The 13,829-nt window shown below is 36.0% G+C and overlaps 1 protein-coding gene across 5 annotated transcripts in view; it reads right to left on the reverse strand.

Moving 5' to 3' along the window:
* Positions 1-13,829, reverse strand: part of Pign (phosphatidylinositol glycan anchor biosynthesis class N) — a 125,930-nt gene that overhangs the window by 61,851 nt on the left and 50,250 nt on the right. For all 5 annotated transcript variants that reach the window (XR_007105177.1, XR_007105178.1, XM_047526373.1 and 2 more), the window contains one exon: positions 4,197-4,275. Coding sequence is in view for 3 of the 5 variants with exons in the window: in XM_047526373.1 (XP_047382329.1) it covers positions 4,197-4,275 (79 nt within the window). In the remaining 2 variants the exon portion in view is untranslated. The remainder of the gene's footprint in view (positions 1-4,196; positions 4,276-13,829) is intronic.

A 13,829-nucleotide genomic window follows, 5' to 3' on the forward strand; every position in this document is an offset into this window, starting at 1 on the left:
ATGTACATGGATGAGCCACTGTTTGGGGCACAGATATTTATGACTGTTATGTCTTGCTGAAATATGCTTCCCTTAAGCAGTATGAAATGTCCTTCTTTATCCCTTCTGACTAACTTTGTTTGAAGTCCACATTATCTGATATGAGGATGGATACTTGTTGGGACTAATGACACGTTAACTCAGGCTGACTCCTTACTACCTGGCGAGTGAGCAAAATCAAGGTCTCAAAGGTGGTTTCAATAGTTAATGACGATAAATTGGACCACCATCAGGGATTGGTTAACAACAGTTCTGGTGAATGTGATCAGCTTGTGCTTGCCATATAGTCCTATGGGACTCTCTCCTGTGTGAACGCCACCACCCCCTTGCTGACCTTTAAGCTGATTGGTTCCCGCCTAGCCCCCCACCCTACATAAAAGCTGTGTGATTTCCTCAGTAAACAAGATTCCTGCTGTGCCTTGTGTGCTGACAGACCTCAGGGTTCTGGTGTGTTTCCTTTGCCGCTGACAATCATCATCCTGTTCGGCCTCATATTCTCCTCATGCAGGCCCTGAGGAGGTACATCGGACCTTGTTGCCCAACAGGGAGCAACAGATACTCCAGCTTTTTTGCTGTGTCCATGTGCATGGTATGTTTTTTCCCATCCTTTCACCTTTAGTCTGTGGGAATCTCTTTCTATGAGATGAGTCTCTTGCAGGCAGCATATTGTTGGATCTTTCTTTTTAATCCAATCTGCCAGTCTATGTCTTTTGATTGATGAGTTCAGGCCATTAACATTCAGGGTTATTATTGAGATATGATTTGTATTCCCGGTCATTTGGCTCATTTTTTTTTTTTTTTTTTGGATGTGACTTGGTTTCTCCTTTATTTGGCTGTTACTTTAGGGTGGTTCCTCCCTTTGCTGATTTACATCGTTGTTTTTCATTTCTTCCTCATGGAATATTTTGCTGAGAATGTTCTGTAATGCTGGTTTTCTTTTTGTAAATTCTTTCAGCTTTTGTTTATCATGGAAGGATTTTATTTCATCATCATATCTGAAGGTAAGTTTGGCTGGGTATAAGATTCTTGGTTGGCATCTGTTTTCTTTCAGAGCTTGAAAAATGTTGTTCTAGGCCCTTCTAGCTTTTAGGGTCTGGATTGAAAAATCTGCTGATATCCGTATTGGTTTCCCCCTGAATGTAATTTGGTTCTTTTCTCTCACAGCCTTTAAAATTCTGTCTTTATTTTGTATGTTAGGTACTTTCATTGTAATGTGCCTTGGTGTGGGTCTGTTGTAATTTTGTGTATTTGGAGTCCTATACGCCTTTTGTACTTGATTTTCCATTTCATTCTTCAGATTTGGGAAATTTTCTGATATTATTTCATTGAATAGACTGTTCATTCCTTTGGTTTGTTTCTCTAAGCCTTCCTCAATCCCAATAATTCTTAATTTTGGCCTTTTCATCATATCCCATAATTCTTGTAGATTCTGTTCATGATTTCTTACCATCTTCTCTGTGTGGTCAACTTTGTTTTCAAGATTAAATAATTTATCTTCAATATCTGAGGTTCTGTCTTCCAGGTGTTCTATCCTATTGGTTATGCTTTCTATGGAGTTTTTAATTTGGTTTATTGTTTCCTTCATTTCAAGGATTTCTGTTTGTTTTTTTTTTCCCAATATCTCTAACTCTTTATTGAAATGTATTTGTATTTGCTCTTTTAACTGTCGATTGGTGTGATCATTCAATGCCTGCATTTGCTATTTCATCTCCTCGTTTGCTTCCCTGATCGTTTTAATTACGTGCATTCTGAACTCCCTTTCTGACATTTCTTCTGCCATGCTGTCATTGGATTTTATTGCTATACCATCTAGGTTTGTTTGGGACATTTTCTTCCCTTGTTTTCTCATATTGCTCAGGTATCTACTAGTGAAACTCTGGGATATTGCAGATTTCCTCTATTGACTAATATTGTCTCTGTAGATTTCCAATAACTCACCTGTTAGCCTTCAGTAGCCTGAAGTCTTGGAGGAACCTGATAATGTGGTGCTCCACTAGGAAGTTGCCCCTCTAGGGGTGGTGGCCTTCAGGTGGGGTATATTCCCTGTCAGTGGGCAAAGGTACCTCCACTTGTTGACTGACGGTCAGTCAAAGGGGGACTAGACTGCAGACTGGGGCATGTCTGATCTGGGCCTGTGTCTCTGGTTCTACTGCCCTGGTGGGAAAGCCTTGCCCAGGGAGGAAGACTCACCCGGTGGGGAAGTTTCGCTGGGCAACTCTCCTCTGAGCAGTTCCCTTTGGTCCAGAACTACCACCTGAACTGGGAAGCCCTCCTCTGCTACGTTCCCTGGGGACTGGAGCTACTGCCTGGGCCTCGGATCCTCACTCTGTGTCGAAGCCTCTCGCTGTGTGGCCCTCCTCTGCAATGCTCCCCGTTGACTGGATTCTCAGCTCCAGCAGGGGAGTCTCACTGGGCCACTGTACTCCACGAAGTTCCCTGCGTTTCGGGACTGCTGCCCCATCTGGGGAGCCTGACCAGTGGGAGAGACTCACCCAGTGGCTCTGAGTTGGTCTCGAGTCTCTCAATACCTCTTCTTGACTCCTGGGTCTCGTCAAAGGTCCTCTAGCCTCCTGTAGGTGTCTCAGGAAGGGAGCTGCCCTTCCAATGATGATGGCCACGCCCTCAGGAATAATTCGAAATGCCTGCACCAGCATATAAAGAAGCCTCTGGCTAGCTCCCCGATGCAGGCGGGCTGGCTGGTCTGGTGGCTTTCTCCAAGATGGCAACAGATCTCAGCGTGGTGGTCGGGCTGGGTCCCTCAGTGATGGTGTCTGTGCTTAGCCTGGTGGTTGGGCAGGTTGGCTGCCCGCTGCCTAGCTCCGCAAGGCAGGTGGGTTGGGTGCCTGCCTGCTACGTCTGTGATGCAGGTGGCCTGACTCACCTGCCAACTGGCTCTGCGACTGTGACCCACCCGTGATGGCAACGCCCCCAGTGCAGGAGTCAGGTGGGGTCTCCATATGTAGTATTCTTAAATAATTTTTTGCAGAAATGATCTTCAGATGAAGTTTCTCTAACTGAAGGTCCCAAATAATGAAGATGTCCAAGTGTGTGTGAAGGTATGTATGTGTACACACCCTCCCACACACATTCTTTTATACTTTCTCACATCAAATTACCCACGCCTATTATAAAACATCACTAAAATTAGCTTAATATCTTAGAGGAGAAGAAAACCGTATCATTTAAAACTACAATAACAACAAACAGTGTGAAATGCATGGTTCCCAATCACTTGGGCACTTTTATAAAATGGAAATAGAATTCTTTCTTACTTTAAAATTATATGAACATTTGCCCAATGCAGTGGCACACTCCTGTAATCCCAGATGTTCAGGAGGCTGAGGCAGGAGGATTGCGAGTTCAAAGTCAGCCTCAGCTAAGGAGGGTGCTAAGCAACTCAGTGAAACCCTGTCTCTAAATAAAATACAATAGGGCTGGGGATGTGGCTCAGTGGTTGAGTGCCCCTCAGTTCAATCCCCGTACTACAACAACAACAACAACAACATACTCACACACACACACACACACATGAAAGGAAAAGACTAATAAAAAACATAGTGGGGTAAGAGTTGGGAAGAGTCAAAACTTCAGTATGTATCATTAGACCTTTACTTATTTTCTGGCACTAGGGGTTGAACCCAAGAACTCACATATACCAGGCAAGTGCTCTATAACTAAGCTACAGTCCCAGTCGTTTTTTATTTTATTTGTCCAGGTTGGCCTCAAACTTGCCATTGCCCTGTCTCAGGCTCCTGATTAGCTAGGATTACAGGTTTGAGCTTTGCACCCAGCATTATTAGACTTCTGATAGTGTAAATTCCAAATGTGTGGCATACTAAAATATTTTTAAATATTATAAATATTCTTATTTAAAATAAGAAGGTGACAGTTACTTGAAATTTCTTTTTTCTTTTATTTAAAAAAAATTTTTTTTATTTTTTCATTTTTAAAAATGGGAATAGGTTCATTTCTAATGCTAACCCAGAAAAATGTACCTATAATATTATCTAAAATAAAGAGAAGTATGTCCATGGCCAAAGCAGTTCCTCAGGAAAGCAACCTGGCCTGCCAAATGTGCTCTCCATCACCACACCTTGCCCCTCCCCAACTCTGACATGCTAATCAGCTGTTTATGTCCACAATACCTGGGTACTTACCGCTTCATCAAACTTTGCCTGTTTTATATGCAATCTTGCTTTTCTTAAAATGTCTAGCTGCTTAGAATCAGAGAGCAACCTACAAAAGAAAATGTTTAAAGTGTTTTCTAATTTCAATGATATTTGTTCTTGATTTTTTTTTTTTTTTTTTTTAATAGTGGTGCTGGGGATCGAACCCAGGGCCCTGTGCTTGTAAGGCAAGCACTTTACCAACTGAGCTATCTCCCCAGCCCCTTGATTTTTATTCTTGAAGAGAATAAAATAGTGAAAATTAAGAAAACAAAAAATAAAACAAAACCAAGTAAAAATGAAAGAAAGAAACCTTAAACTAAATTATATTGCTGCTGGGTATTTTAACTCTTCTAAGAAATAGCTTATAGTTAGATCTAGTTTTCTTGACTCAAAGTTTCAACTATCAAACTACACTATGAAAATCACATAAACCATCTTTCTGAAGAAATGTTAAGACTCTGACAAAGATATTCTAGTTAAATGAAAATAATTAATGGAATACAGAGTAAATGGCAGAAGTTCTGTCACTAAGCCCTCCTGTGTGGTAGACATGACACACACGACAGAGCCATCAATGTGTTTCTCGTCCTCAATCCAGACAGAACCTAATGGAAGTCAGCGAATAATCTGAACCGACTATTCTAATTTTGCCAGACTACTAATGATGCTCTCCTTCTATTCAACTTAATTTCCCATTATCCCAAATGTATACCTTTTACTAAATAATGGTTAAAGTCTTGTTCTTCACCTATCACATATTCACATCTGAGTTCTTGTTTGTAAAGATTTCCTTTTCTCTGCTTTCCAAAATCAAATCTCATCATTCTTTATGGCCCACTCCAAATCTCACCTCACACAATTAACATTTTGTGTGGTCTAATGGTCAGTTTATTTTCTTTCAATTAAATTATAACCTCCATTCGGATCAAGATAATATCCTATACGTCCATTGATTTTTACAATAATACTTAGCCAAGTGCTAAGCACATAAAATAAATTAATAAATCTTAATTGGTTAAAATGCTATCAAAATATTGTGAACCTAAGAAAGGAAAAAAAAATAGAGAATGGAATGCATTGCCATTGTTAAATTATCTAAGGATTTGCTAATTTAAATAAAAAGGTGAAAAGAAAGCTCGTCTGAAATCAATTACTTAAGCTAACTTAATAGGCCTTTTCAAGTATTAAGAAAGAAGAAACATTTTTAAGGAGAAACACTTATGCTACATTATATTAGGAGTACTCAGATAAACAGGTCAGGTTAATTTTTAATTTTTCATAAATGGACTATTTTATAAATCTTGAGATATATCAAACTAGACCCACCAAAAGTTCACAATATATCTGTAAATCATCAAAATGTTCTGTATAAACATTGCTGTGGCCCCATGACACTTAAGACTCATAAGATTGTTCCCAATATAAGTTTTTTAGTTCCATATCAAGTTGAGAAGGGATAGGAAAAAAATATTCTTAGTATAACATACTTTAAACATGAAGAACTTTTTGAAAAACAAAGTCCAGAACATAAAGTAAATTCATATTTATGTAATAAAGAAAATAAAATAATAACAAGTAAAGAGGGTTGGCAGAGGAGTAATTAAAAGAATACAATGTACAAATGAAAATGAATAAGGGAGCTCTGGATTCATACATATGAATAAATCTTGAAAGTCACAAAGAATAGAAAAAAGAATTGCAAAAAAATTTAGATTTTTAAAATAGGGATTCAACCATATCACATCATTTAATATCCTATTTTTAAAACGATCTAAAGAAACATGGCAAAATATTAACCTGCTATGGGTAGAAGAATTTTTGTTATAATCCATATTCTTTTCAGCAAGCTTCCAATATTTCTTAATTAAATCTTAAAATATGTTAATAAGGGAATATGTTCATACATGTAAATAATCACACATGAGATATATTGGCAATGCACAATAAACTGGAATTTACCTTCAGAGGAAAAAAAAACTGTAAGGTTAGAATGTGAGAGGAAAGGTAACTTTTATTATTGTGCAATTTTTATTGTGTGCATATATTATTTTTCATGAATATTTTACCAACCAGATTTTTAAAATAAAATATTTAAAACATTAAAATCTAGCCATAGCTCTGGCTATCTCACAGAAGCTTGGGCATATCAATATTCCCATTGGAAACAACTAGAAAGTCTAATAAAATAAATTAAAAATCAATCTGAAGGTACCAAGACAACCAAGAATTGAAGGGCTAAGATCCTAAAGGGAAGAAAACCACAAAAAAGTAACCCAACTTTCTAATCAGGACATCTGCCATGTTTATTCTTGGCATAATCCAAAAGGGTGAGAATTTGGACTATAGTTGCTGCCCAGAGGTAAAGAATACAATAGGGGCTTTGGCAATCTTACAACACTGGAGTGATAAAAAATAAAGTTTATAGCTGCCAATTCAGGCAGGAATTGAGGAACTAAAAGGCAAAAGAATAAGAAAATAATTCTGGATTAAAAAAAAAAACATAAAAGATCTCCTAGAATTACTTCTAGAAGAATTACTTGAGCAATTTTAATACTTAACATTCTAACATTTTAACACTTTTTAACACTTTAACATTCTAAGGTGAAATGGTTTTGTTGTTGTTGTTATTGTTGTTGTTTGTTTGGTAATGCTGGGCTTGGAACCAGTGGCCTCACACAATTTTAAGCAAGTGCCCTTCCACTGAGCTACATCCCCAGCAAAAGAAGTCAGGTGAAAATGAGAACATACTGTATGAATGTACAGTTCTGAACTTTATCAGAAATAAGCATGACTACTTGATGGTATTTATAAATCCAGGTTTAGATCTGGAAGAGGTATAAAGGAAACTTGTAGGTGGCATATTGATCTATTTTTTGATACAGATGTTTGTTATAAGAGTGTATATTTTGTACAAATTCACAGTTACACATTTAAAATTTATGTACTTTTCTTTGTTCAAACTATACTCTAATAAAATTTATCTTAAAACTTGATCAGTTTTGAAACAGGTTGGATAAATGGAAGATACGCCATTTTCTTTCACATATTGTAATAAAGAGACTAAGGTAATACTGAGAACTGATTTAAAGTAAAATTGAAAGTCAAAGGAATTTCTGAAGAAAAAATAGCTATAATGACAGCCAACAGGAAGTTTTTTCAGTAAGTTTTACAGCCTTAGGAAGTTTTATCAGTAAGTTTCACAGAGACCCAGGACACAGTTCCTTGTGCCCAGACCTCCTCAGAATTCATCCATCAATCCATGAAGATCAAAATATTCATTCTAAACCCAATTAACAGGCACTTTACCATATTCAAGCACTTTACCATTTTATTACTAAAAGTTATGACTGCTGTAGAGTGTTTTATTATTACACATGAATATAACACATAGATTATTTGTTCCATGGGACAGAAAAAGTATCTACTTCTCAAAGTCACAACTTTTGGGGTGATTCTATTTATTTGAATGGATAGTCAGACATTTTTCAACCTAAAATTCCTAGATGACACATAAAAGTTACATTTCCACTTAAATTGCTTAATACTGTGTATTAGTTTTATTTCAACTAATACTTCTTTTATAATACACTTAGAATTCAATAACGGACTTTTTATCACTTTCCTCTTAATACATCTGCTTAGAACTTCCTTGCTTCTACCTTGATGGCACAAAACAGTGACAAAGACATTTGGAGAGGATTCAGAATAGTAGCAAGATCAATTAAAGGGCTGAAAATTAACTTTCTTTAAGGGAAGGCTGGAGAAACTAACTAACCTAATATGGGAAAGAAAGGTTTCAGGAATAAAAATATATTCTTGGATACTAATAAGGAAGAATTTGACCACCTATTCTACCTTTTGGAAAGTAAACTGACTTACTTGGTGTAAGAATTTTTGTTCAGAGACTGTTTTCATTAAACAAAAGTCGTTTAAACATTGACATTTAAGAGTTTGGGCAATGATATAAACTAATTTCCCTCTGTATCTATATTTCTACTTTTCCTGAAATAATACAAGCTTTAGAGATGATGTTGTATAATGATACATTATTCATCTACACTTTAAATAAAAGTCTCTGGAATATCTGCAGCATTAATTAGTTCTCATGTCCTTATAAAGAGTAAGACAGTAATGGAATGCACATTTTTTATGAATCCAAAAGAGCAACAAAAAACCTTAATAATTGCTGAGTGTTTTACTAAGTTTTTTTTGCTGCGGTGACTAAGAGGATCTGACCAGAAAAATTTTAGAGGAGGAAAAGTTTATTTGAGGGCTCACAGCTTCAGAGGTCTTAGTCCATAGAAGGTTGGCTCCATTCCTCAGGACTTGATGTGAGGCTGAACATCATGGCGGAGGAGTGCAGCAGAGGGAAGCAGCTCACATCAAGGTGATCAGGAAGCAAAGAGACTTCCTTTGCCTGATACAAATACCACAAAGCCACACCCTACCACTTCAGTTACCACTCAGTTAATCCCTTATCAGAGGATTAATTCACTGATTGAGTTAAGACTCTCACAACCCAACCATTTCTCCTCTGAACCTTCTTGCATTGTCTCACACGTGAGCTTTTGGGGGACACCTCACATCTAAACCATAACACTGAGTAATAAAAATATACTGTCAGATGGAGGACACTATGGTGAACAGATAAACTCTCTCTTGGGTGAAAGACACAGCACATTACAAACTAAATGGCAGAAAAGGCTATCATAATATTAATTTACTGATATGGACTTTCCAAAAGAATTTCCATTTATTCCGTAAGCCGAACAGAGTTTTCAAAATCAGGATGAAAATAAGAGTTAGGAAACTGAGGGATAATAGAAAGTACTGTTACACACTGAATCCAAGGCCATTTTAATTTCTAAATTAAGATGAGAGTTTGAGAGCAAGTTAATTTAACAAGGAATATGACATTATTCAAATCTATTCAGTTTTTTTAGTTTTAGATATTAAGAAGACAGAGTGTGGGATATCTAAAAAAATTACTATGAGTGATATCTAAAAAAAATTTAACTTAATGTCCTGTTAGCACAATGAGTTAGGTAGTGAGATTTCAGATAAAAAAGGACACTTGAGTGGAGACAGAAGGAAACTTGGCCTTCACACAAAGAAGACCTAATGTTTTCGCTGTATATTAAAATTCATCACATCTTTTATGACTATAAAAATGGGAAGTAAGCCAAACTCTAGAAAAAGATTTTTTAAAATTATCTTGTGAGCCAAGTATGAACTCTAACACAGAATGTTATAGAGATTTAAGCATTCAAAAAAAATATTTCCATAAGCTGAGGGTACAGTTCAATAGTACAGCACTTGCCAAGCATGCATGAGGTCCTGTGTTTGATACCCAGCACTGCAAACAAAAAATTTTTCACGAAGTTATGATATAAAACTTGCTGGCTTACCTCACTGGCAACTCCTTATTCAAAGACAGAATATATTCTTCACATGAAAATTTACTGTCTACATTATGTGGAATGGTCACTAAGATCAGACTTTGAGAAAATAAATAAATGTATTTATTTATTTTGGTACCTGGGATTGAACCCAGGGGTGCATAACCACTAAGCCACACCCCCCAGCCCTTCTTATTTTATTTTATTTAATTTATTTTTTTTTTTTGAGACAGGGACACACTAAGTTGCTAAGGCTGGCTTTGAACTCACAATCCTTCTGTCTCATCCTGCAAAATCTCTAGAATTACAGGTGTGCACCATTGCACTCAGCTGAGAAAATGAGCATACTACATTCTTCTCCAAAATATCTTTGAACATTGTTGTTTTCCCATAGTCTCATGTTCCAACAGGCAAAATTATATTCCTTTTCTTTACTAACAAACTTTACTTTTGCCTGGTGGGGTGGTGCATATCTGTAATCTTAGCAACTTGGGAAGCTGAGGGAGGAGGATCTCAAGTTTGAGGACAGCCTTGGCAATTTAGCCGGGCCTTAAGCAACGTAGCGGGACCTGTCTCAAAAGAAAAAATAGAAAGGGCTGGGAATGTAGCTCAGTGGAAAAGTGTTCAATTCCCAGTACCACCCACCAAAATAAAAACAAAAACCAAAACAAAACCAAAAAATCCCACACAAAAACGTTACTTCTCTCTTTACGTGTCTTTCACATAGGCTATGTTCCAAAAACCTAGGAACTGCAGAAGAAATGCTTCCCTTATAAAAATATTTTTCTCTACCAAAAAATAATAATTTGTAGTAATTGATAACTTAAAAAAAAGTAAAGAATTAAAATCACAAATCCTACTCATGTTGCATTTTTAGTTCAATTTCCTGTCTCTCACATATGAATTTTTTGTTTTAATTAGTTACGTATGACAGTAGAATGTACTTTGATACATCATATATAATGGAGTATAATTTCTCATTTTTCTGGCTATACATGATGTAGAATTCCACCAGTCGGATAGTTATATATGTACATAGGGTAATAATGTCTGATTCATTCTACTATTCTTCCCATCCCCATACCCCCTCCACTCCCTTCATTCACCTCTACCTAATCTAAAGTAACTCTATTCTTCCCTAGCCTCCCCCATTATGAATTAGCATCCGCATATCAAAGAAAACATTCAGCTTTTGGTTTTCCGGGATTGGCTTATTTTGCTTAGCATGATATTCTCCAGCTTCATCCATTTACCAGCAAATGCCATCATTTCATTCTTCTTCAAGGCTGAGTCCACGGTGTGTGTATATATATATATATTTTATACATATCACATTTTTCTTATCCATTCACCTGTTGAAGGGCATCTAATTTGGTTCCATAGTTTAGCTATTGTGAATTGAGCTGCTATAAACATTGATGTGGCTGCATCACTGTAATATGCTGATTTTAGTCCTCTGGGTATAAACCTAGAAGTGGGATAGTGGGTCAAATGGTGGTTTCCATCCAAGTTTTCTGAGGAATCTGCATACCGCTTTCCATAATGGTTGCACCAATTTGCATTCCCAACAGCAATGTATGAATGTACCTTCTCTCCCACATCTCGCCAACATTTATTTTGTCTATATTCTTGATGACTGCCACTCTGACTGGGGTCAGATGAAATCTTAAGAGTAGTTTTGATTTGCATTTCTCTAATTGCTAAAGATGTTGAATATTTTTTCATATATTTGTTGACTGATTGTATTTTTTCTTCTGTGAAGTGTCTATTCAGTTCCTTAGCCCATTTATTCATTGAGTTATTTGTTTTTTTGATGTTCAGTTTTTTGAGTTCTTTATATAGCCTGGAGATTAATGCTGTATCTGAGGTGCATGTGGTAAAGAATTTTTCCCATTCTGCAGGCTCTCTCTTCACATGATTGGTTGTTTCCTTTGCTGAGAAGAAGTTTTTCAGTTTGAATCCATCCCATTTATTGATTCTTGATTTTACTTTTTATGCCTTAGGAGTCTTGTTAAGGAAGTCAGATCCTAAGCCAACATGGTAAAGATCTGGGCCTACATTTTTTTCTATTAGGGTCTCTGGTTTAACACCTAAGTCTTTGATTCACTTTCAGTTGAGTTTCATGAAGGGAGAGAGCTAGGGGTTTAAATTTATTTTGTTACATGAAGACTTCTAATTTTCCAAACACCATTTATTGTATAGGCTATCTTTTCTCCAGTGAATGATTTTGGTCTAGTATGTGATAACCGTATGTGGATTTGTCTCTGTGTCTTCTATTTTGTACCTATTTTGTGTCTGTTTTGGTGCCAATACCATGCTGTTTTGTTACTGTGGCTCTGTAGTACAGTTTAAGGTCTGTTATTGTGATGCCTACTTCTTCACTCTTCTTGCTAAGGATTGCTTTGGCTATTCTGGGTTTTTTATTTTTTAATGAATTTCATGATTGCTTTTTCTAGTTCTATGAAGAATGTCATTGGGATTTTAATTGTAACTGCATTAAATATAGCATTAAGTATAATGCTTTTGATAGTATGGCCATTTTGACAATATTAATTCTGCCTATCCAGGAGAATGGGAGGTTCTTCCATCTTCTAAGGTCTTCTTCAATTTCTTTCTTTAGTGTTCTATAGTTTTCATTGTAAAGGTCTTTTACCTCTTTTGTTAGACTGATTTATAAGTATTTTATTTTTTTGAAGCTATTGTGAATGGGGTTGTTTTCCTAATTTCCCTTTCAGTAGATTTGTAACTCATGTACAGGATTCTGTTTGATTTATGGGTATTGATTTTATAACTGCCACTTTGCTGAATTCATTTATGAGTTTTAGAAGTTTTCTGGTGGAATTTTTTGGCTCTTCTAAATATATGTCGTCAGCAAATAGTGATAGTTTGAGATCTTCTTTTCCTATTCATATCCCTTTAATTTCTTTCTCCTGTCTAATTGTTCTGGTTAGAGTTAAAGACAATGCTGAATAGAAGTGATGAAAGAAGGCATCCTTGTCTTGTTCCAGTTCTTACAGGAAATGCCTTCAAATTTTCTCCATTTAGAATGATGTTGGCCTTGAGTTTAGCATATATAGTTTTTATGATGTTGAGGTATGTTTATACTATCCCTAGTTTTTCTAGTGTGTTGAACATGAAGGGGTGCTGTATTTTGTCAAATGTTTTTTCTGCATCTATTGAGATAATCATATAATTCTTGTTTTGAAGTCTATTGATGTCATGAATTACGTTTATTGATTTCTGTATATTAAACCAGTCTTGCATCCCTGGGATGAACCCCACTTGATTGTGGTGCACTATCTTTTTAATATGTTTTTGTATGTGATTTGCCAAAATTTTATTTAGAATTTTTTTGAATCTATGTTCATCAGGGATATTGGCCTGAAGTTTTCTTTCTTTGATGTCTCTTTGTCTGGTTTTGGTATCAGGGTGATATTAGCCTCATAGAATGAATTTGGAAGGGTTCCCTCCTTTTCTATTTCATGGAATACTTGGAGGAATATTGGTATTAATTCTTTTTTGAAGGTCTTGTAGAACTCATCTGAGAATCTATCTGGTCCTGGTCTTTTCCTGATTGGTAGGCTTTTGATGGCATTTTCTATTTCATTACTTGTAATTGATCTGTTTAAATAGTGTATGTCCTTCAGTTTGGGTGGGTCATCGAATATGAATTTTTAATGTAGCTGTAATTTACCCAAATATCTAACTTCAAAACTTATATATTATTTATGATTTTGTTATAAACATCATACTGACACATTATATCTGAAAACAGAATGTTCAGTGGTATTTTACAGCCCATATATTACGTATATTACTATTGTTCGAGTATATAGTTTTCCACTTTTATAATTATAATCCTGTGATCAATATCTTGGAGAAAAGACCATTTAGTTCCTGAAAATATAATCACTTGGTTAAAAGTGATTATATAAAACAGAATCACTTGGTTAAAGATTATAAATACTTTAAGGTTCTCCATGTGTGGAATTCAGTCTCCAAAAGAGTGTCTATACACATTTAGAATGCCAATAGCAATTTGCAGCCAGTTAGCCATACCAGCTTCCAAAAATTTGAAAATTTAAAATGTAGAAAGCAGGGTTGGGGCTGTAGCTCAGTGGTAGAGCACTTGCCTAGCATGTGTGAGGCACTGGATTTAATTCTCAGCACCACATGTAAATAAATAAAGGTCTATCGATAACTAAAAAATATATATATTAAA

The sequence above is a fragment of the Sciurus carolinensis genome, chromosome 15 (genome assembly GCF_902686445.1).
Source record: "Sciurus carolinensis chromosome 15, mSciCar1.2, whole genome shotgun sequence".
In the NCBI taxonomy this organism is placed as follows: domain Eukaryota; kingdom Metazoa; phylum Chordata; class Mammalia; order Rodentia; family Sciuridae; genus Sciurus; species Sciurus carolinensis.